This window comes from Anser cygnoides, chromosome 33, assembly GCF_040182565.1.
Source record: "Anser cygnoides isolate HZ-2024a breed goose chromosome 33, Taihu_goose_T2T_genome, whole genome shotgun sequence".
NCBI classification, from domain to species: domain Eukaryota; kingdom Metazoa; phylum Chordata; class Aves; order Anseriformes; family Anatidae; genus Anser; species Anser cygnoides.
The window spans coordinates 2,749,781-2,771,987 of record NC_089905.1 but is presented as its reverse complement, the minus strand read 5'-3'; the positions used below and the strand labels follow the sequence as shown (position 1 = coordinate 2,771,987).

The following is a 22,207-nucleotide window of genomic DNA, read 5'->3' as shown; positions in this document are numbered from 1 at the left end:
GTGCTCAGCGGGGCAGCCAGCAGCCCTCGAGGAGCTCAGGGCAGGATCACAAAGGGACACAAAGCGCACGAGGCCTCCCCGGCACGGTACACACCGGTGAGGTTAACGCCGGGGCGAACCCCTCGCGGCACAGAGAGCCTTGCAGGGATTTTGGCGGCACCGTCGGAACAAAACGCCCCGAACCCAGCAGATCAGGAGCCCGGCAGGAGCCCCGAGCCCTCTCCTGCCGCTGGGGACCCGCGGGGGCTCTCTCCTTCTAGCCCCCTACAGCCTGTTCGTCCTCGTGGGACAGCATTTCATAGCTTCCAAGCCTTGGGTCCAGCCTGGGTCACCAGCTTTTTCCCCATTAAGGGGGAGGCAACGTTTTACCACTGATTCCAAGAGCCCAAGGTGTTCTGGGGAGGAAAAAACGCAACTAACAAGTCAGGGAGCCCATTAAGATGTCACACGACAGTTCTCCTTATACGGTAACGTCTGCAGCCCGCTGGCAAGTATTTTAAGCCGAGGCAGAGTTAGAAATAAATGCTCCATCCTTCACCAGAGGGACTGAACCTGCCCCTTCCAGCGGGCTGGAGCCTGGCTGTTTGGAGGCCAAGAAAAAGCTGACCTGAGCGGTGCAGGACAAAAATACCCGAGAAATGCCAACGCCAGGAGCACGTGCACAGAGCCGCGGGCGTGCGCGGCGCTCGCACACTGGGCAGGGACACACGCAGCGAGAGCTGCGCCCCGGCTCCGCTCCCTGATGCGCTGCCGGACGAGGATGAGAGCGCCGCCGTTTTGTCTTTTAACCACAACAGCTCTGAGAATCCTTGACAGGTTGAGAACAGGGAGAAGGCGGCAGGATCCATCTCCCAGCCTCTTAACGCCCGCCTGCTCTTTGCGCTCGCTCCCGGGCGGCGCGGCCTCTCGGGGATGTGCGCGGGCACAACGCACCTCGAGCAATTTCTGCCGGGCAGGGCCTCTCATCCGCCCGGGAGGCGACACTTACGTGAGCGTTGAGGGCATCGTTGGCCTCCCTCTCCGACAGCCCGCTGGTCAGCGACGTGACGATGCCCACGCACCTCTCCAGCCTCTAAAAAAAAGACGAGAGCCAACGTCAGGGCTGGGCCCAAAACCCAGCGAGCCCCCAAACCCCCTCCGAGCCTGGGAGGCGACCGCTTCGGGGACCCGAAGAGCCCAAAAGTGAATGTTCTTGTTCAGTGACGGTAATTCTGATGTCATTTAGACCCGAGGCCGAGGCACAGGCTGATTTGCAGGAGCTCCCTCCGAGCAGGAGCCGCAGCAGCCCCGGGTCTCCGCAAGGCCCCTCGCCGCCGCTCGGCAGCCCGGAAACCTGCTGCTGGAGCTGCTCGGTGCCCGCGGGACTTCTGGCCGAGAACAAAGAGCAGCAGCGGGTGTTTTCAGGCAAGCAGCCCCGGTCGCGAAGCGATGGGAGGCCACCCCGACCCGCGGTGCTTCGTGGCGGCGCAGGTGCGACTTTGGAGGAGCGCGCGGCAGAACCTTCCGCTCCACTTGAGAAATCGGGAGCGGTTTTTTTTAGCAGGGCTTTTGCAAATTACTTCTCCTGGAGCCGATGGCTTTGGGCTGCTCAGAGATAGCTCTGAAGCAGCCAACGCAGCCCCTGCGCCGCCTCCCCCGGCACGTGCCGAGCCCACCGACGGCTCCCACGCGGCTCCGCGTGCCGGAGGAGATCGGCTCGCTCAGGAACGGCAGAACACAGCGGGGCTCGGCCGCCCCTCCCGTGCAAAACCCGAGGCCCGGTGGCTGGAACGCGGCCCTGGTGGCCCCGGGGACAAGCAGGGAACGTGGCGTAAGGCGGGCAGCAGGCAGGTTCCAGGAGGTTATTTCTGCGCGGGCATCTCTTGATTAAAACGCAAGCCGGGCGCACGGATTCGGGGCCTGATTTAGCGACTCCTTTGCATATCAAAGGGGCTGCGGAGCAGACGCTGTTGGGACAGGGGTCGACAGTTGTGCAATATGAAAGAAGACGTACCGGTCAGTAAGGCACGGATAATGCCTTTGTGGGGCGGGCTTTGTTCGAGGCCCGGCGCCGGCATTATGCGGGAGCAATGGGGCAAAACCCATGAAAATCCCCGCTCTAAGGCGGACGAATTCCTTGAAAGGGAGGACAAGACCCCGCGGCTGAGAGACAGCGCCGGGAAAAGCCCCGGTGCGAAGTAAGACAACTTGTTGGCAGGTAACGCAGCCAATGAGCCACCAGGAGAGCCTGGCGAGGAAGCCCAGCACCAGACGAAGCCTTTGATCCAAGCCCCTCCGACGGGATCAGGGCTCGGCGTTCGCTTCTGGGGCCGAGCAGGAGGCAGCAGCCCGCTGCTGCGAGGCTGTTCGAGAACCCGATTTCTACCCCGGAGCAGTTTCAGCAGCTCACGTCCCAGCACCGACCTCTACCAAGCCCCCTGGCCAGCCGAGAGGACGATTTCTCCGCACCAACCCCAGGGACGAGATGTGTTTTACGAGCTCCAGCCCTCCCAGGCACCTCACTCTGCCCGACCCGCGGCCCCCACCCCCGGGAAGGCTGCGGGAGATTTTTCCGAGCTTGGCACCGTCGAAACCTTGACGCGCAGCAACCACACGTGGCCCTCCCCTGTGGCTGGAGCTTTAACACGAGAAACAAACCCGTGGCCCTCAGTCCATCGGCGCTGCCGCGCTCGGGAGCGCGAACGACGCCCGAGCCTCGTTCCTTCGCGCCGAGCTTTTTTGCTGGAAACGTGACTTCCTCGCGGGGCGGGAGGCAGAACCGAGGAGAACTCTCTGGAAGCCCCCTCGTTCCGCCCACGGCGCCGAGCTCGGGGCAGCCTTGGACCCTGCTGGGAAGGCTCCGTGCAGACCTGGCCGGGCCCCGAAGCCCACACGCGGCCCGCTGAGCGCGTGGAGGGACCAGAAACACACCTCGGGACCGAGCCCTTCCCGTCACCACCCTGTTTTTCCTCCTAAGACCCAAACCCAGCGGTGTTTTTTCCCCAAGCCGTGCTGCTTCGGGAGCTTCAGACCCGCCGGTTCCCACCACGCAATAACGACCCGGCCCCCCCCCGCCCCCCCCAGCTGCTTGGAGGGCTACACGGGGGCCCCCATGCTGCCTCGGGGACGGTCCCAGGGCTCCCCCCGAGCACCAGGGGTGAAGCAGAGGGGCCAGGGGCGGTGCAGGGCTCCCGGGGGGGCTCCTCCCCAGCCCCCGGTGGTCCTGGGCAGACCCCAACCCCTGCTCACCGCCCCCCCCCCCCCCCGCTTCATGCCCCAGGGGAGCTGGTGGGGAGGGGGGGGGGCACTGCTGTAAATGGGGGGGGCTGAGAACACGGGGACGGTGTGTGTGTGGGGGGTGCTGGGTGTGGGGGGGTGCTGGGCGCGCCCCCTGCCCGCTGCCCACTCCCTGTCCCCCCCCCCGTCCCCCCCCCAAGCCCCCCCACCCCGGGCACCTACCTCCTCCAACTCATCCTTGGCATCCAGAAGAGTGGAGACCAGCAACTTCCCTCCTCCTCCTCCTCCTGCCGCTCCCCCCTTCCCCTTCTGCAGCTCCATGGCTGCCGGGGGGGGCCCCTAACGGGGGGGGCGGGGGGGCCCTACCGGGAGAGGGGGGGCTGGAGGGTCGCGGGGGGGGGCGCTCACCCGACAGCAGCAGCCCCCCCTTCAGCCCCCCGTGCAGAGCCCAGCAGTGCCCCCACCCTGCCCCTCCTCACCGGGGGGTGTTTTGGGTTTGTTTTTTTTGGGGGGGGGGCGCTGAGGGCGAAACCCCCCCGGGAGCCCCCCCCGCTCCTGCACCGGAGGGGGGGCGGCGGCGAACCGGGAGGTGGGGGGGGGGCACCCCCGGCCCGGGGGGGACACGGGGGGGAGGGGCACGGGGGGCGGCGCACACACCGGGGGGGCTGCTCTTCGACCAGGCCTCGGCCCCCCCTGCGGGCTGTGGGGGCACCGGGAGGCACCGGGGGGGCACCGGGGGGCGCGGGGCGGAGGCTCCCGGTGAGCCCCGGGGGAACAAGGCCCCGGCGGGGGGGGGGGGGGGGCGGGGGGTCTCGGGGGTCCGAGCGCGGCCGGGGGGGGGTCCGCGAGCGGGGGGAGGGCGGCGGCTCCGCGCCCCCCGCCCAGCGGCACCGGCCGGAAGTCACCGGGAGAGGGACGGGAGGGCCCGGCGGGAAGAGGAAGAGCCCGCCGCCGGAAGCGCCCGCCCCCGCGGCCGGCAGGCCAATGGCGGTGGAGAGCGGGGTTTGAGTGGCAGCGCCGGGAGGAGGAGAGAAGGGGCGGGGCCGCGCGCGGAGGGGCGGCCAATGGGGAGGAGGGGGCGGGGCCGAGCCGCGCGCGAGCCCCGCCCACTGCTGGGGGGGGCGCCGCGGGGTGAGCCAGGGCGGGGGGCACGGCCGGGACCCCCCCGGGACCCCCCCGGGAAAACCCAACCCAGGGCGGGCACGGACGGGCCCCCCCCGAGACCCCCGGACCCTCCCGGGCCCCACAACCCCCCCCCGACACCTCCGGGACCCCCCCAGGAACCCCAAACCCCCCCGGAACCCCCCCAGGGCGGGCTCAGCCGGGACCCCCGGGACCCCCCCAGGACCTCCGGGACCCCCAACCCCCCCCCGGATCCCCGGGACCACCAAAGTGGGCACGGATGGGACCCCCCCGGGACCCCCAACCCCCCTCGGGACCCCCCCAACACCTCCCTGCAACCCCCCCCCCCCGTGGACACCCCCCCCAAGCCGTCAGCACCCCACATCCCCCCCCCCCAAGACACCCCCCCATCCCAAAACTCGCTGCCTGGGGTGCCCCCCCCCCCCCCCAGCCCCCTCCCCAAATTCGAGCTGCCCTGCAAAGATTTGGTGCAGGGGACGCTGGGGGGGAGGGAGGGGGGCGCGGGGGTGGCACCAAGGTGCAGGGGACACCCAGCGCCCCCCCGGGAGGGTGACATGGGGTGGGGTGGGGGGGACACCCAGTGCCCCCCCCCCGTGAGCAGGGGACACCCAAGCACCTGCGCACACACCAGCTTTATTACAAAAATCCGAGCTCCATCGCTCCCGTCCCGCCGCCCGGGGGGGGGGGCACCGACCCCTACCCGGGGCACGGGGCCATCCCCGTGTCCCCCCCCCCCAGCCACCGCCTGCTCCTCCGCGCCCCATCCCGGCCGATGCCCCCGCCGGGCTCGGGGTGCCCCCACCCGTGGAGCAGTCGGGGTTCAGCCTCAGCAGCGGGGCCCCCCCCCCCCCGTGTGGCCCCAGCCTGGGGTGGGGGGGTGGGGGGGGGGGACACACACGGTGGCAGCGGTGCCGGGCCCGTGGGGGGGCTCTGGGTGCGGTGGGGGGGTCAGCCCCGGGTGCTGCTCCCGCGCTCCCCCAGCAGCCAGTACGTCCTCACCTTGCCCTTGCCCTGCAGGAGAGGAGGGGGTCGGGTGGGGGGGGGTTGGGGACCCCCAGTGGGGCTGGGAGGGGGCACGGTGGGTGGGATGGGGGGAGGGGGGTGCAGGGGGCACCCATTGCCCCAGCGGGGTTGGGTGCAGGGGGCACCCATCACCCAAGGGGGGCTGCAGGACACGGATGCAGGTGGGGACCCAATTCGGGGGGGGGAGCGCACGGGGGACCCCTCTGGGGGGGTCCCCGCTGAGGGGGGGGGGTCCGGGGCTCACCTTCATCTCCACGTCCCCCCGCAGCTCCAGCTCGAAGCAGCCGAACTCCTCCAGCACGGCCTTGGTCACCGCCGAGATGTGGATCTTCAGGGCTGGACGGAGGCGGCCCCGTCAGCACCCATGGGTGCCCGGACCCCTCCCTCAGCCCCCCACCCCCACCCCGGCCCCGCTGCCTTCACCTTCCCCGTTGGACTCCATGCGCGAGGCCGTGTTCACCGTGTCCCCGAAGAGGCAGTACCGGGGCATCTTCAGACCCACCACGCCGGCGCAGACGGGCCCTGCGTGACCCCCAGTGAGCCCCCCCGCGGCCCCCAGCCCTGTCCCGGCTCCCCCCCCCCCACTGGCTCTGGCCCCTGGTGGCCCCCTGGGTGCTGGTGTCACCTCCGCCCCCGTCCCCCGGGTCCATGTAGGGGGTGGGTGCCCCCCAGCCCCGTTGGGTGCCCCGTGCCCCCATCTCTGCTGGCCTGTGGGGGGCCGGGGAGCCCTCATCCCCAGTGACCCGCGTGGGTGCTGTGTCCCTGTCCCCACCCCGCAGACCCCCGGGTATGCCGTGTCCCCGTCACCATCCCTGCCGAACCGCCTGGGTGCCACGTGCCCAGTCCCACCCTTCTGATGCACGTGGGTGCCACGTCCCTGTCCCCATGCCCACTGACCCACGTGGGGGCCGTGTCCCCATTCCCACCCTTTTGACCCACGTGGACACCCCGTCCCCGCGCCGCTGACCCGTGTGGGTGCCACATCCCCATCTCCATCCCCACCAATCCACGTGGGTGCCATGTCCCCATCCCCGTCCCCGTCCTCGCGCCACTGACCCACATAGGTGCCACGTCCCCATCCCTGTCCCCGTCCCTACTGACGCACAGGGATGCCACATCGCCATCCCCGTCCCTGTCCCCACAGACCCACATGGGTGCCATGTCCCCATCCCCACAGACACATATGGGTGCCATGTCCCCATCCCCGTCCCCACCAACCCCGTCCCCATCCCCATCCCTGTCCCCACCGACCCACGTGGGTTCCGTGTCCCCGTCCCCACTGACCCCCATGGGTGCCACATCCCCATCCCTGTCCCCACCAACCCACATGGGTGCCACGTCCCTGTCCCCATTCTCACTGACCAACATGGGTGCCATGTCCCCATCCCTGTCCCTGTCCCTACTGACCCACAGGGATGCCACATCCCCATCCCCACCGACCCACATGGGTGCCGTGTCCCCATCCCCACCCTCATGCCACTAACCCACATGGGTGCCACGTCCCCATCCCCGTCCCCACCAACCCACAGGGATGCCACGTCCCCCTCCCCACTGACCCACATGGGTGCCATGTCTCCATCCCCACCAACCCACATGGGTACCACGTCCCCATCCCCACAGACCCACATGGGTGCCACATCCCCATCCCTGTCCCCACCGACCCACGTGGGTGCCGTGTCCCCATCCCCGTCCCCATGCCACCAACCCACATGGGTGCCACGTCCCCATCCCTGTCCCCACCGACCCACACGTGTGCCCTGTCCCCATCCCCGTCCCCGTCCCGCTGACCCGTGTGGATGCCGATGCGCAGCTTGAGCTGCTGCTGCGGGCGGTGGCGGATCTTGAAGGAGCGGACGGCGTCCAGCAGCGCCAGCGCCATGCGGGCCACCTCGCGGGCGTGCAGCTTCCCGTTGCGCACTGGCAGCCCCGACACCACCATGTAGGCGTCCCCGATGGTCTCCACCTGCAGGGACAGCGGCGGGCCGTGGTGGTGCGCCGCCGGCTCCGGGGGCGCCCCGGGATGGGGGGCGCGGCAGGCGCGCGCCCTCACCTTGTAGACGTCGAAGTTGTCGATGATGGCGTCGAAGCAGGTGTAGAGGTCGTTGAGCAGCGTCACCACCTGCATGGGGGTGCTCTCGGCCGACAGCGCCGTGAAGCCCACGATGTCGCTGAAGTAGATGGTGACGCTGTCGAAGGCCTCCGCCTGCACCGTCTCGCCCCGCTTCAGCTGCTCCGCCACCGAGCTGGGGGTGTGGGGGGGTTGGGGTGAGGGGGGGGTGCAGCCCCCAGACCCCTCCCTGGTGTCCCCAGCCCTGAGCTGTGTTGGGGTCCCGGGGGGCTCCAGCCTGCAGAGCTGCCCTGAACCGCTTGGGGGTCCTGGGGGCACCCCAAATTGTGAGCCGGGGGGGGGGGGTGAATGGGGGGGTCTCCAGAGCTTCTGGTCACCTCCAGCCCCAAGCCACAGGGGGGGCTTTGGGGCTTCCAGGTTATCCCCAGGTCCTCTGATCACCCCAAGCCACCGGGGGGCTTTGGGGTCTCCAGGGATCCCCAGGTCCTCTGATCACCCCAAGCCACAGGGGGCTTTGGGGTCTCCAGGTTATCCCCAGGTCCTCTGATCACCCCAAGCCACCGGGGGGCTTTGGGGTCTCCAGGGATCCCCAGGTCCTCTGATCACCCCAAGCCACAGGGGGCTTTGGGGTCTCCAGGTTATCCCCAGGTCCTCTGATCACCCCAAGCCACCGGGGGGCTTTGGGGTCTCCAGGGATCCCCAGGTCCTCTGATCACCCCAAGTCATAGGGGGACTTTGGGGTCTCCAGGGATCCCCAGATCCTCTGATCACCCCCAAGCCTTAGGGGAGCCTTGGGACCCCCAGCCCCTCCAAGCACCCCCAACCACGCACAGCACCCACAGGGAACACACTGGGGGAACAAGGCAGGGGGTGCTGGCGTGGTGCCCCAGGGTGCTCGATGCCGGGGGGGTTACGGACGCCCCCGGCCCCCACCCCGGAGCTCACTGGGGCAGGATCTGGTAGAGCAGAGCCTCGGCTTTGCGCTTCTCCTCCAGGTAGGCCTGGGTGCGCTCCTCCACCAGCTCCTCCAGGTTGTTGGCGTACTGCTCCATGCGCGACAGCAGGTTGTCCAGGATGTTGCTGCTGCTCTCCCTGCGGGCAGGGGGTCAGCGCCCGCGGGGGGGGGGACACGTCGGGGACCACCCGGCTCCCGGGGCGGGGGGGGGGGGTGGGCACGGCGGGAGGTGCAGGCACCTGTTGAACTTGCGGAGCTGGACCTTGATCTGGTTGAAGTCGGGGCGCTCCAGGACGTCCTCGGCCCAGCAGTGCTGCATCAGCTGGCCCAGCTCCTCCAGGTGGCACCCCACGCTGGCTGAGGGGCGGAAGCTGGGGCGCTCGCCGCTCTTCACCCGCTCGATGATCTCTGAGGGGCACGCGCCCGTCAGCAGGGCCGGCACCCAGCAGTGGCTCCAAGAAGCCATCAGCAGGTCCATGACCCCACAGCAGTGGGTCCAAGCACCCATCACAGCAGGTCCCAGCACCCATCACAAGTCCAAGCACCCCACAGCAGGTCCAAGACCCCATAGCAGCAGGTCCAAGAACCCCATAACAAGTCCAAGACTGCATAGCAGGTCCAAGCATCCATTGCAGTAGGTCCAAGACCCTATAGCAGGTCCCAGCACCCATCACAGCAGGTCCAAGCACCGCACAGCAAGTCCAAGACCCCATAGCAGGTCCAAGACCCCATAGCAGCAGGTCCAAGACCCCATAACAAATCCCAGCACCCCATCGCAGGTCCCAGCACCCCATCGCAGTGGGTCCAAGCACCCATCACAACAGGTCCAAGCAACCCATAGCAAGTCCAAGACCCCATAGCAGGTCCAAGACCCTATAACAGGTCCCAGCATCCCATTGCAGCAGGTCCAAGCACCCATCAGAGCAAGTCTAAGACCCCATAGCAGGTCTCATCACCCCATCCCAGGTCCAAGCACCCATCACAAGTCCAAGCACCCATCAGAGCAGGTCCAAAACCCCATAACAGGTCCCATCACCCCATTCCAGGCCCCAGCACTCATCACAGCAGGTCCAAGACCCCATAACAGGTCCCAGCACCCATCGCAACAGGTCCAAGCGCCCCTCAGCACCTCCCCGGCGCCGTCACCCCATCCCCTTCCCACCTTTGGGGCTCAGGTCCATGCCCTCCACGTAGAAGACGCCGTTGCGCAGGGCGATCTCTTGCAGGATGATGCCGAAGCTGTACACGTCGCCCTTCTGCGTGCCCCGCGCCGGCGGCGCCTCCATCCGCAGCAGCTCAGGCGCCGTCCACAGCTTCTCTGCGGCACCAGGGACGGGGTCGGGCCGGGCAGGGACCCTGGGGACGGGGACGGCAGGGCACGGGGGCGCTGCTCACTGGCGAAGAGCGCGTGGGAGTCCTCGCCGTCGGGGGCCGTGCGGAAGCTCTCCAGCCCGTAGTCGGTGATCTTCAGCACGAAGCGGCTGTCCACCACGCAGTTGGAGGACTTGAGGTTCCCGTGGGACACGATGACGCCGTTGTGCAGGAACTGCATCCCCTGGATGGGTGGATGGATGGGTGGGTGGATGGTTGGGTGGATGGTTGGGTGGATGGATGGACAGATGGACGGGTGGATGGACAGTCGGGTGGATGGTTGGGTGGATGGATGGATGGATGGATGGATGGATGGATGGACAGATGGACGGGTGGATGGACGGATGGGTGGATGGATGGGTGGATGGATGGACAGATGGACGGGTGGATGGACGGATGGGTGGATGGATGAACAGATGGATGGACAGATGGATGGATGGATGGACGGGTGGATGGACAGTTGGATGGATGGATGGGTGGATGGATGGATGGATGGATGGACAGATGGATGGGTGGATGGACGGATGGGTGGATGGATGGACGGATGGACAGATGGATGGATGGATGGACCCGTGGATGGACAGTCGGATGGACGGATGGGTGGACGAATGGACGGATGGATGGACAGATGGATGGACGGATGGACGGGTGGATGGACGGGTGGATGGACGGTTGGGTGGATGGATGGATGGGTGGATGGATGGATGGGTGGGTGGATGGGTGGAGGGCATTCAGACCCGGTCCCCCCGCCCCGCGGAGACCCCTGTGGGAAGCGGCTCATTACCTTAACGATGTCGTGGGTGAGGGAGTAGCGGAACATCCAGTCCAGCGTGATGCTCTCATTCTCCAGGATGTCCTGGGGGTGCAGGGTGGTCACCTCGCTGCTCTACCCCACCCCGGGCAGCCCCACGGGGCGATGCAGCCCAAAGGCAGGGTGCTGGCCCCGTGTAGCCCCGATGCTGGGTGACGGGCTCCTATCGGGGAGCAGGGACCCCGCTGGCACCTGGAGGCTCCCGCGGGGGCAGTACTCAGTCAGGATGCAGATGTTTGGGGGGTCGGTGCAGGCGCCGATGAAGCGGGTCAGGTGCTCGTTTTGGACGTCCCGCATCTAGGGGACAGCGGTCCGTGGGGCCGGGCTCTGCCCCGCTCCGGGGACCCTGCCCCGTGCCCCGTCCCCCCCACCGGCTCCACCTACGTGCTTCAGCTCAAACAAGACCTTGCGCGTCAGCTCGATCCGCTTGCGGTTGAGGTGCTTCACGGCCACCAAGTTGCCCTGGGGGCAGGCGAGGTGGTGGGTGCTGGGTGGGCGGGGAGCACCCAGTGGGGTGGTGGGCGCCCGGCCCCACTCCCGTGCCCCTGTACCTTGTAGTACGCCGTCTTGGCGTAGACCTGGAACTGCCCCTCTGCGGTCATCAGCGAGCCGTAGTTGGAGCCCCTCTGCGGGAAGCACGCGGGGTGAGCTCGTCCCTGTGCCCGTCCCTGTCCCCATCCCTGTCCCCACTGTCGGGGGGCGGGGGTCTGGCGACGTTTTGGGTGCTCACCAGCGACAGCGTGAGCTTGCTCCCGGCGCTGCGCAGATGCTTCTCCAGGCTGCTCATCTGCACGTCCTCCCAGCGGATGCGCCACAGCTCGGCCGCCAGCTCCTTCTCCAGCTGCAGCTTCCTGCAAGCGGGAGGGCAGGATGAGACCCCCGGAGGTCCCCCAACCCCCTGGGGCACACAGCACCGCGGGGGCCACCCCCTCCCTCCCCAGCCCGGTACCCGCACCTGTAGATGAAGAAGGAGATGATGGTGATGGCCAGGAGGATCAGGCTGACCACGAGGGACAGCACCTCCAGGGTGCTCAGGCTGGCTGCGGGGAGAGAGGAGGGCGGTGAGGGGCTCGTGGGCACCCCGGCCCCTGCCCCGACGGGGGTCTCCCCCCGCCGACCCCCTGCCGCTCACCCTTGCGGCACTGGGGGTCGCTGTTGTCAAAGCCGCAGGGGGGGACGTCGGAGGGAACCTTGTTCCCCGGCCAGTGGATCTCGCGCCCCGGCACCATGTGGATCTTCTTGGTGGTGCCATTGTAGTTGGCCACTATCTGGGATGGGGACGAGACGCGGGTGGGATGAGGCCCCCGGTAGCCCCCTGGGGACCGAGGTGGCCCCGCGCTGGGGCTGGCTCTCACCTGGAAGTCACCGCGCACGGGGTCCATGTCCCACAGGGAGTAGTCGCTCTCCCGGTCCCCGTTCTCGTCGATCTTCAGGAAGCCGGTGACGCCTGGGGACGGAGGGCGAGGGGCTCGGGGACAAGCCAGGGACCCCTGCCAGGGGACGGGGCACGGAGCCAGGGCTGGCGGGGATGGTGGCTCCATCGTGCCCCGGGCTGTAAATCTCCATCCCGCTGGCTCCGATCCCAAAATACCAGCCTGGGAGCGTGGCGGGCGGGCAGCACCCAGCCCTGCTGGGGCCGGGCACAAGGCTGGGTCCGGGATGGGGCTGGGGACAGGACGGGGACAGGACGCCCACCGTAGAAGGTGCGGTTCCACATCTGGCGGGTGATGGCGGAGGCGTTGGTGATGGAGCCGCCCCGCTCCAGCGTCTCGTTGACGGCCTGGGCGTAGAGCAGCACCCCGTCGTGGAAGGCGGCAGCGATGAAGTTCATCTGGGGGCATGGAGCTGGCTGGGGACAGGGCACAGCCGGGGACCCGCATCCTCTTGTCCCCAGCAGCCCCAGGTCATCCTGCACCCCCTCATCCCCAGCAGTCCCGGCTTCATCCCATGTCCCTTTGTCCCCAGCTCCCTCCCATGTCCCCTTTTTCCCCAGCTCCATCCTGTGTCCCTTTGTCCCCAGCTCTATCCCCTGTCCCTTCGTCTCTGGCTCCATCCCCGTCTCCACCTATTGTCCCCAACGTCCCCAGCTCCATCCCATGTCCCTGTGTCCCTGCCTCCATCCCCTGTCCCCCTGTCCCCAGCTCCATCCCACGTCCCCAGCTCCACCCCTGTCCCCCAGCAGCCCCATCCCGTGCCCCCCACCTTTCCCAGCCCTGTCCCCGTGCCCTACCAAGCCGTCCTTCATGGTGTAGTTGAAGTGGGTGAGCGCCTCCTCCTTGAGCCGGGCCAGGAAGGGCCGGTACTCGGGGTTTTCGGGCTCCTTGTAGGTGATGATGGTGACGGCCTGGGGCGGGGGCGAGCAGTTGGCAGCGGGGACGGGGACCCTGCCCGCTCCCCTCCGTTATGGGGTCCCCCAAATCCCAGGGGCCGGGGCAGGCTGGCTTCGTGCTGCGCCTATTAATAGCTCCGGGCAGCGCTGGAGCCGGGACCTGGGGAAATTAATCTCGCTTCCTTCCTCCTCCGGGGCTGCCAGCAGGGAGCGGGCGGGCAGGGGAGGCTGAGGCAGCTCCGGCACTCGCGCGGGGGAGAAGAGGACGCACGCGGGGGTCCCTGCCCGCGTGCAGCACCCCGGGGTGCTCACCTCGAAGGCTTGCCGGGCGCTGGCGTCATCACGGTCACCCCGCTTCCAAGGCCGCTGGGGCTCGGGGAAGTGGCTGCCCTGCAGGCTGGCCCCGAAGATGTCGATGTAGAAGAAGGCGTAGTCGCCGCGGGTGAGCCCCTCGCGCCAGGCTTGCAGCATCAGCTCCCGCAGCGTGTCCGGCGCACAGCACACGTAGACAACTGCGCGGGGCGAGACCGCTTATGGCACCGGACCCCCCACCCTGGGCGGTGAACCCCAAACGGGGACGGTGACCTCAGCCCAGCACCCCGAGTCCCTCCGCGCCTGGGTCTGGATTTGCAGCAGCCGGACCGGCAGCGATAATTAGGGTGATTTAATAACAGCCCCGTCCCGTTATCAGACCCGAGGGTCTCCCATCCCGCAGCGGGGGACGTGCCTTGGGCTGTGCCACCCAGCACGGCGTGCAGCAGGGACCGGGGGCTGCTGCGTCCTTGGGGGGCACCGAGCGGGACGCTGGGGGGAGCGGGGGTCCTGCACCCGCTGCCCGCCCGCGTGCCCCCGCCGGGCCCTGCCCGAGGTTTCCTGTTTTCCTGACTCCGTTTCCTCCTCCGCACGGCCCCGATCGACGGCCGAGATTTATTTGCCGGGACCCTGGTGGGTGCTGCTGCCCTGCGCCCCCTGCCCGCTCCCCCCAGCAGCACCCTGGGGTGCTGCCCGGCGTCACCGGGCTGCCACCGCCGGGTCCCCAGACAGCACCCAGCAGGGACAGCAGGGTCGGGCGGACGTTGCCCGCCGCTGCCAGCCCCTGGAGCCGCTGTTCCCGGGGGGGGGGCGCCCAGACGGCTCCGGCCCGGCGGGAGCGGGGGGCCGGTGCCCCAGCCGTGCCAGCCCCGGGCAGGCGGCGCCCCCGGAAAGCGGGCGGCAGCGGGGGGGGCCCTGCCCGGGCCGCGCTCCAGGGCTGGCCGGTGCCCAGCGCCCCGCCGGGGGGGCTGCGTGCGGGGCCGGGGCGCTGCGGGCGTGCGGCACTCCCACCCGTGCCAACGCGTGTCCGGCCGTGCCGAGCCGTGCGTGGGGCTGTGCACACGCGTGTGGAGCCCCGCACACCCGCGCCCCCCCGTGCAGTCCCGCGCCCCGTGCTCCCCGCGGGGGGGGCTCCGCACGCACCCGCGCACAGCCGGGCAAAGCCGTGATCAGCAGGGTCGGGCTGGGAGCGCCCCTGGGGAGCTGCAGACACCCGTGGGGAGCTGGGGGTGCCCGTGGGGAGCCGCGGACACCCGTGGGGAGCTGGGGGCACACGGGAGAAGCTGGGGACACCCGCGGGGAGCCACGGACCCTGGGGAGCTGTGCACGTCCGAGGGGAGCCGCGGACACCCGTGGGGAGCCGCGCGCGCCCTTGGGGAGCCGTAGACACCTGTGGGGAGCCACGAACGCCCTTGAGGAGTCACAGACACGCGAGGGAAGCCGCGCCCGGCAGTGGCGAGCCGTGCACGCCCTTGGGGACCGCGCACGACCCTGGGGAGCCGCGCCCGGCCGCGGAGAGCCGCGGATACCCGAGGGGAGCCGTGCCCGGCCGCGGGGAGCAGCGCACGACCCTGGGGAGCCGGGAACACCTGTAGAGAGCCAGGAACGCCCTTAGGGAGCCGTGCCTGGCCGTGGGGAGCCGTGGCCACCCGAGGGGAGCCGTGCCCAGCCGTGCCGAGCCGCGCACGGCCCCGGGGAGCCCCGGACACCCGTGGGGAGCCGCGGGGACCCGAGGGGAGCCGCGCCCGGCCGTGCCCCGCCACCCCCGCACTCACTGCGCCCCTTCTGCTTGATCTCCTGGATGATGAAGGAGTAGTTGCCCTTGTCGCGGAACACCACGTCCATGACGGTGAGGTTGCGCAGCGTGGGCAGCTGGACGTAGAGCCCCTCGGCAGCGAAGAAGTACGGCCGGTCGTCCAGCTTCTCGTCCCAGTAGACCAGCAGGGCGCGGCGGGTCCAGTTGAAGCGGCGGTGAAGCTGCACGCCCAGCTCGCCCAGCTTGCGGTGGCTCGGCCCGGCGCGGGTGGTGAGCCCGAATTCCTCCCGCTTGTCGTCGAAGCCGTGCGCCTCGGCCCCCGCCGTCACCAGCGGCAGCCGCCAGTGGCTGGTGAACCGCGCCACGGGCGCCGCCGTGTACACGCAGCCGGGCCCCACGAAGGCGGCGGGGTGGTGGGCGAGCCGCAGGTCGACGGCGGCCAGCGGGGCGGCCATCTCGGAGCACACCCCGTGCCGGTCCTCGCTGCTGCCGAACACCCAGCGCAGCGTGTGGCCGGCCAGCAGGTCGGCTCGCCCGTTGACGGCGGCGGCGGCCAGGCGCACGGCCGGCCCCACGCGCGGCCATGCCCACGGGTAGCTCACGTTGCGCTCCGGCAGCACCACCGCCAGCGTCAGCGCGGCCGCCCGGCCGCCCGGCCCCGCGCCGCACAGCGCGGCCAGCACCGCCAGCATCGCTCGGCCGCCCGCCGCCAGCGGCTCCCCGCGGCGGGCTGAGCCCTTCCTGGCCCCCCCCCCCCCCCCCGGGCCGGTGACAAAGGGCTGCTCCCAGCCACCGCCGGTAACCCCTTCCTGCCCGGCCCCGCGGCACCGAGGGGTTCCTCGCAGCCCGGACCTCCCCCCCCCCCCCCCGCCCCCCCGCACACCCCACGCGGGAGCGGGAGCCGCGCGGATCCACGCTGCGGGGCGCGGGGGGCGGGAAGCGCAGCGCTCCGCCACGCCGCGGACACGGGTGGGACGCCCAGCGGCTGCCCCGACGGCCCCAGCGCCGGGCAGGGCGGCGCGGAACGCCCCGAACCCCCCCCCCGGGGCGCGGCGTGGCCGTGGGACCCCCCCCCCCCCCCGCTCCTCCGGGTGCCGGCCCCCGTCCTGCCCCCCCCCCCCCCCCACGTCTCCCACGCCGCGCCGGGCTCGGGGAAGCAGCGCCGGGGCTCCCCGCGGGGCTCAGCACCGCCCGCCCGCACCCACGCGTGGGGGTCCGAGGGATCCTGGGGGGGGGGGGGCGGCAGCCTCCGGCCTCTCCCCCCGGCCGAGGGCTCCGTGGGGGCTTCGGGGTCGCCGCGACCTCCGCGGGGGGAAAAAATCGCAGCCCTGCGCCGGTCACGACGGCCGCGGAGGCAGCGGGAGGGTGGCACGGGGAGCCCCGCCGCGGGACGGGCACGGCTCCGTGGGTTCGGCTCCGTGGGCTCGGCCCCCCCCCGGACACGCGTGGCCCCCAGCACACGGGAGGCTCCCGGGGCGCTCCCAGCACCGCGGATGCCCGCGGCCCGGCGGGGTGCGCCGGTCAGGGCTGCAGCGGCTCAGCGTCGTCGGGGAGAAGCACTAGGGAGCGCCAGAGGCTGCGGCTGTAATTAAATCCCTTAATTAAAACGGTAATTAAAAAAAGACACCCGGGATATGGAAGAAAAAATAGTGTTAGCAGAGGATGGTTTCGATCCATCGACCTCTGGGTTATGGGCCCAGCACGCTTCCGCTGCGCCACTCTGCTGCTGGTGTCCAGTTTTCTCCCTCACCCCATATAGCGTCACCCTCCGCTCCTTCACAGAGTGCGCATGCGCGCTGCTCCCTCCGCCCGCTCCATTCATGAACATTGCGCCCCCTCCAGCGGCCGCGGCAGGTCCGGCGCATGCGCATCGCGGCTCCCCCCACTCCCGCCCCCTTCCCCGGGATCGCCTCGCGATTGGCCGCTTCGACCTTAGATCGACGTCGCCCTGAGCCAACGGCGTGCGGCGGAGCTCCGGCGGCGGGCGGCAGCCAACGGGCGGGCGGCTTGCTGCGGGGTGGCGGCGGGCGCTGGTTGCTGTGCGCGGAGGAGCCATGAGGTGCGCGGGGCCGGCCCGGGGGGCTTCGGGGCCTGGGGGGCTCGGGGGGACCGGGCCGGGGGGCGCTGGGGAGCCGGGGGGCGCTGGGGAGCTTGGGGGGGCGCTGGGGCCTGGCTGGCCAGGCCGGGGGGGCTCGGGGGGCCGGGCCCGGGGGGCTCTGAGGCCTGGGGGGGCTCGGGGGGCTTTGGGGCCGGGCCCAGGGGGCTTTGGGGCTCGGGAGCTGGGCCGGGGGGCTTTGGGGGCCGGACTGGGGGGGCTTTGGGGCCTGGGGGGGGCTCAGGAGCGTCTGGACCGGGGGGCTCTGGGGGGCTCCGGGACCGGGTCGGGGGGCTTTGGGGCCTGGGGGGGGCTCGGGGGCGACTGGGCCGGGGGGGTCTTTGGGGGGCTTGGGGGCCAGGCGGGGGGGGTCTTTGGGGCCTGGGTGACCAGGCCAAGGGGGTTCAGGGGGCCGGGCCGGGGGGCTTTGGGGCTCAGGGGACAGGGCACGGGGGACTTTGGGGCACGGGGGGCGGGGCCAGGGGGGCTCAGGGGGCTTTGGGGTTCGGGGGATAGGGCACGGGGGCTTTGGGGTTCAGGGGGCTCTGGGGCCCCTCTCTGACGCCGCTTTTCTCCTTTTTCTCCCGCAGGGGCGACCGAGGCCGAGGCCGTGGCGGACGCTTTGGTTCCAGGGGAGGCCCTGGCAGTGGGCGAGTCTGGCTTCTGCTCTAGCCAGGGGGGCTCCAGCAGCGCAGGCCTAGGGGGTGGGGGGCTGCAGCCGCCCCCTGTGGCGTGCTGCCGGGGCGCAGGGCAGGGCCCGGGGCTGGCAGTGTAGCGCAGGGTAGCAGCGGGGGGAGTCGGGGGCGCGTTGAGCTTCCCTGTGTCTGCGTAGGGCCTTTCCTGCCGCTTGGGGCTGAACCTCTGTGGGCTGGGTGGGAGATGGGCGCTGCTGCAGAGAATAAAGTGCTTTTTTCTCTCCCCCCTTTAGGTTCCGGCCCTTTGTGCCGCACATCCCCTTTGATTTCTATGTCGTGAGTAAACCGAGCCCTCCGGAGCTGTTTGCAGGCAACGGCCGTGGGGCTTTTCCTTGTTTAAAGATGCCGGTTTAAAAAACGTTGCGTGCTGACTCCGTTTGATGGTTTGACTTCTTTTAGCTTACCCGGAGTAGAGGAGTTCACTGCAAATGCCGTTGGCTCAGTAACTAACCTGAAATACTTACTGTGTTGGTTTGGATTGTGTGGAGTACTTGTGTCACACGGGATGACTGGGATGCAGTTGAGTAATCGCAATCACAAAAACAACACCTTGATTGAGATTTTTCCCTGCTTCTTAAGGCACCCCACCACCTTCCCAAGCCCCCAGCTTCTGCCAAGTGTCCGTAGCACGAGCGTCATGCGATACTGTGACAGCTGTCGCTCACCTGGCAGACGTCCTCCAGGCTGCCCTGTGGTGCTGGTCCTCACGAGGACCAGCAGGAACACACCTCTGCCACCTCCTGCGGGAGGCAATCAATTCCTTCTCCTGCCGAGCATCTGTCCTTCACAGACACGTGACTCAGGGAAAACAAGTTCGCTCCTCCTTGGCTACCAGGCCCTGGGGCTGTGAGCGCTGTCACAGCAACCGCAACGCTCTGGCTGCCCGCAAACAAAGCGTTATTCTTAAGGGGCTGCCACGTAGCTAATAAAAGCCCTTGTTGATGGAGCCGTTCTTAAATTAGTCCCCCTCTGTCTTGCGCTGCTTCGTTCTTTGGCTGGGAAGCACCGCGCAGTGCAGGAGCTGCCCAGGTGGGCCGTGCTGGTGGCTCCTGGGCAGTTCCTGAGGATCTGCTGCTCTGGCGGAGCACGGCAGGGGGCGTGGGCAGGGCGGGCAGCTCCCGTTCACCCTTCTGAGAACAGAAAAGCAATGAGCTGAGAAGCGAGATTGGCAGTCACGAAGGAAACAAACCCCGGGCAGTACAAAAATAAAAAGTTTAAGTCTCTGCTGGCGAGCAGGTTGAGGCGAAGTCTGTTTCTTGGGCACTGCGGTCTGATGTCTGGTCCCGTTTCAGTGCGAGATGGCTTTCCCGCGGGTAAAGCCCGCCGCTGATGAGAGCGCCTTCAGCGAGGCCTTGCTGAAGAGAAACCAGGACCTGGCACCGACTGCTGCTGAACAGGTGGCGTGCAGAAAATCACCTTGTCTTCTAGCTGGGATGCAGAGAGAGACTCGTTCAGAGAACGTAGCTGGCAGTGGCCGTGGCTAGCCTAAAAAGTAATCGTTTCTCTCTGAAATAAGTACTGCAGTAGAGGCATCCGAGAGATTTCTGGGACAATGCTTTCTAAATGAGCATTTAATCTTTAGTTTGCGTTTGTGCTGCGCTCCACGAGACCGTGCTGGTAACTGCTCGATTCTACCACCCATCTTGCATTCCTTTCCAGGCTTCCATTCTTTCCCTGGTGACCAAAATCAACAACGTGATTGACAACCTCATTGTGGCGCCGGGAACTTTCGAGGTGGTGAGTCGAGGCGGTTCCCTTGGGAAACGCGACGTGGGGAGATGTTTTAGGGGGATGCTGGCGGCCTAGCTGCCAAACCTTGCCCCAGGTGGATTACCCTGTGTTTTTTTTTAGCCGCTCAGAGATTCCCGCTCTCTCCCCGAAACGCAGCACATGCGTTAGTTTTGCTAATTCTTTCTTTATTTATTTTTTCCAACAGCAAATTGAGGAGGTTCGCCAGGTGGGCTCCTACAAGAAGGGGACCATGACGACGGGGCACAACGTGGCCGATCTGGTGGTGATTCTGAAAATCTTACCCACGCGTGAGTATCCGTCCCGGGGCTGCCGGGGGAGGGCGGCGCCCGCTCCTGCTCTAAGAACCTCTCCTCCTGCTCCCCAGTGGAAGCTGTGGCGGCCTTGGGAAACAAAGTGGTGGAGAGCCTGAGGGCGCAGGACCCCAGCGAAGGTAGGGTGCTCCCCGCGCGGTGCGGGGATCTGCCTTCCTGTGCTCAGGCGCTCCCGGGGGGCTGATAAAGTCTTGCAGCCCCTCAGAGGAACTCGACTTTTCCTCCCCCCCCAGTCCTGACCATGCTGACCAATGAGACCGGCTTTGAGATCAGCTCGGCTGACGCCACGGTGAAGATCCTCATCACCACGGTGCCGCCCAACCTGCGCAAGCTGGACCCCGAACTGCACCGTAAGGGCTCGGCTGGCCCTGCCCTGCGTGGCTGCCCTCACCGGGGGGGCTCCCCCATGCCTCCCCTGGCACCCGCTCGCCTTTCGGTTGAAAAACCGGCCGTTTCCGCTGCTTCTTTCAGTGGACATCAAGGTGCTGCAGAGCGCCCTGGCTGCCATCAGGCACGCTCGCTGGTTTGAGGAGAACGCTTCGCAGTCCACGTGAGTTTGGCCTCAAGTAAAAGCTGGGGCTTTGGAATCCTCCTCCCAGAGAACAGGGAGCAAGGAGAGCTCCTGGCCCTGCGGCAGGAACGCGCGTGATGCATTACCAACTCTGCTCTTGCCGTCTTGTCCAGGGTGAAGGTGTTAATCCGGCTGCTGAAAGACCTGAGGATTCGGTTCCCTGGCTTCGAGCCCCTCACTCCCTGGATCCTGGACCTGCTGGTGAGCGCACAAAGGCAGGAGCTGAAGCTGCGCCAGCCGTGCTGCAGCTGCAGTCACTTCCCACAGCTGCAGAGCTCCGGCTCGGAGCAGCTCCTACCAGCTCCAGCAGGATTTGGGCTGCCCACCCTTCCCGTGCGGGAAGCCCGGCTTGTCCTAACGCTTCTCCCTCCGCAGGGGCACTACGCCGTGATGAACAACCCCACCAGGCAGCCCCTGGCCCTCAACATCGCCTACAGGTCTGTCTCTGTTTTGCCCCTACAACCCCATGTTCCCCCCTCACTTTGGAGCGTGCCAAATAAAAGCGGAGGCCCCTCGGGGCTTCACGGAGCGCGCGGGGTCCCGGAGGGGAGGCAAAGCGGGCTCCTCGCGGAGCGGCCTGGTTCCTAAAAACATCGAGGGCTTGTCCTTGCAGGCGCTGCCTCCAGATCCTGGCGGCGGGGCTCTTCCTGCCCGGCTCCGTCGGGATCACCGACCCCTGCGAGAGCGGCAACTTCCGCGTGCACACGGTGATGACCCTGGAGCAGCAGGTGGGCCGCCTCGTCTGCCGCGGGAGAAGGGGCCGAAACCCGTCCCCGCCCTGACTCCCGCCCCCGTGCCGCAGGACATGGTGTGCTACACCGCGCAGACGCTCGTCCGCATCCTCTCGCACGGAGGCTACAGGAAAATCCTGGGCCAGGAGGGCGACGCCAGCTGTAAGTACGGACGGTGCGGCCAGGTGGGGCTTGGGAACGTTGCAGGGGAACGGGCCTGGTTCTGTGAGCTGCTGAGAAACTGTTTAATAAAGCCCAGGAGAGCGAGGAGGCGAAGCTGCAGCTGTGAGCGGCTGCTGGGGAGGCTGCTGGGCTCCAGGCTGGCACTGCGGGGCGCGGTGCTTCCCTCTGCTGGCACCCGGCGCTGCTGCACGGCCCCGCAGCGGGGCTCGTCCTGCCCGAGGGCACCCCGACAGCTCTGGGGGGGGGGGTGGGGGGCAGTGAGCTGCCTGCTCAGCGCCGCTTTTCGCAGACCTGGCTTCCGAAATGTCCACGTGGGATGGAGTGATAGTGACGCCTTCCGAGAAGGCTTACGAAAAGCCTCCGGAGAAGAAAGAAGGAGAAGAGGAAGAGGAGAACCAGGAAGAACCCGCTGCAGGCGAGGAAGAGGAAAGCATGGAGACTCAGGAGTGACTCGCCCAGGTAAAAACCCGCTCGGAGCGTCCCACGGCACCCCCAGAGAAGGGAACAGGAGGGAAGGGTTGGGGCCGGGGCCTGGCTCTGCCCTCAGCGCTCCCTGCGGTGCCCTGCAGCACGCCTCGCCGCTGGACGAAGCCACGCGAAGGACCGAGCGCATCCTGAGCAAACGCAGCCAGCTGCTGCGCCCCCCCCCCCCCACCCCCTCGTATTTGTGTTTTTATAGGTTTGCATTAAAACCTCCCCCCTTTTGAGTGTGTTCTGTGTGCTCAGGGAGGAGACACACGCCGCAGAAAGGGCTCCCAAAAAGGGCTTGGGGGGGGGGGGGTCCAGACCTCGACGGGCACTGCCTGGGGGGGGTGCTGAGCCCCACGCTGGGTGGTGCTGGCAGCAAGGCTGAGACCCAAGTGGCGTTACAGACCCACGCTGCCC

At 68.4% G+C, this 22,207-nt stretch overlaps 3 protein-coding genes and 1 non-coding gene across 8 annotated transcripts in view; 1 reads left to right on the top strand and 3 right to left on the bottom strand.

Moving 5' to 3' along the window:
- INTS3 (integrator complex subunit 3) overlaps positions 1–3,806 on the bottom strand; it is a 39,224-nt gene extending 35,418 nt beyond the window's left edge. The window contains exons 1-2 of one of the 3 annotated variants that reach the window (XM_066985946.1): positions 3,439–3,806; positions 989–1,072 (exon numbers count right to left, since the gene is read on the bottom strand). In XM_066985946.1, the coding sequence (XP_066842047.1) occupies positions 989–1,072; positions 3,439–3,537 (183 nt within the window). In that variant the 5' untranslated portion in view covers positions 3,538–3,806. The remainder of the gene's footprint in view (positions 1–988; positions 1,073–3,438) is intronic. The other 2 variants (XM_066985947.1, XM_066985948.1) reach the window with 2 other exon arrangements.
- Positions 3,807–4,972: 1,166 nt separating this feature from the next.
- On the bottom strand, positions 4,973–15,720 carry NPR1 (natriuretic peptide receptor 1). The gene is made up of 21 exons (XM_066986361.1): positions 15,004–15,720; positions 13,229–13,428; positions 12,818–12,931; positions 12,283–12,418; positions 11,943–12,034; positions 11,720–11,855; positions 11,543–11,627; positions 11,318–11,438; positions 11,139–11,213; positions 10,972–11,049; positions 10,780–10,884; positions 10,561–10,632; positions 9,801–9,960; positions 9,568–9,723; positions 8,645–8,813; positions 8,396–8,542; positions 7,433–7,625; positions 7,171–7,345; positions 5,806–5,904; positions 5,627–5,718; positions 4,973–5,370 (listed from the first exon to the last, which is right to left on the bottom strand). The coding sequence occupies exons 1-21, from the start codon at positions 15,674–15,676 to the stop codon at positions 5,308–5,310; spliced, it is 3,141 nt and encodes a 1,046-aa protein (XP_066842462.1). The 5' UTR covers positions 15,677–15,720; the 3' UTR covers positions 4,973–5,307.
- A 917-nt stretch (positions 15,721–16,637) lies between these two features.
- TRNAM-CAU (transfer RNA methionine (anticodon CAU)) lies at positions 16,638–16,709 on the bottom strand. Its single transcript has one exon. It is a non-coding gene; the product is annotated as a tRNA-Met (tRNA).
- A 232-nt stretch (positions 16,710–16,941) lies between these two features.
- Positions 16,942–22,026, top strand: ILF2 (interleukin enhancer binding factor 2). Of its 3 annotated transcripts, none has more exons than XM_066986365.1 (15): positions 16,942–17,043; positions 17,670–17,712; positions 18,009–18,050; positions 19,067–19,171; positions 19,434–19,511; positions 19,711–19,813; positions 19,891–19,956; positions 20,071–20,187; positions 20,309–20,387; positions 20,522–20,609; positions 20,784–20,845; positions 21,022–21,136; positions 21,211–21,301; positions 21,612–21,781; positions 21,892–22,026. In XM_066986365.1, exons 1-14 carry the CDS (start codon positions 17,039–17,041, stop codon positions 21,770–21,772), a joined length of 1,155 nt encoding a protein of 384 aa, XP_066842466.1. In that variant the 5' UTR covers positions 16,942–17,038; the 3' UTR covers positions 21,773–21,781; positions 21,892–22,026. The 3 variants fall into 3 exon arrangements, with proteins under 3 accessions (XP_066842466.1, XP_047905258.1, XP_047905260.1); XM_048049301.2 differs by having other exon boundaries at positions 16,987–17,043; positions 17,670–17,729; positions 18,008–18,050; XM_048049303.2 differs by lacking the exons at positions 16,942–17,043; positions 17,670–17,712 and adding an exon at positions 18,174–18,293 and having other exon boundaries at positions 18,018–18,050.
- The last annotated feature ends 181 nt before the right edge of the window (positions 22,027–22,207 follow it).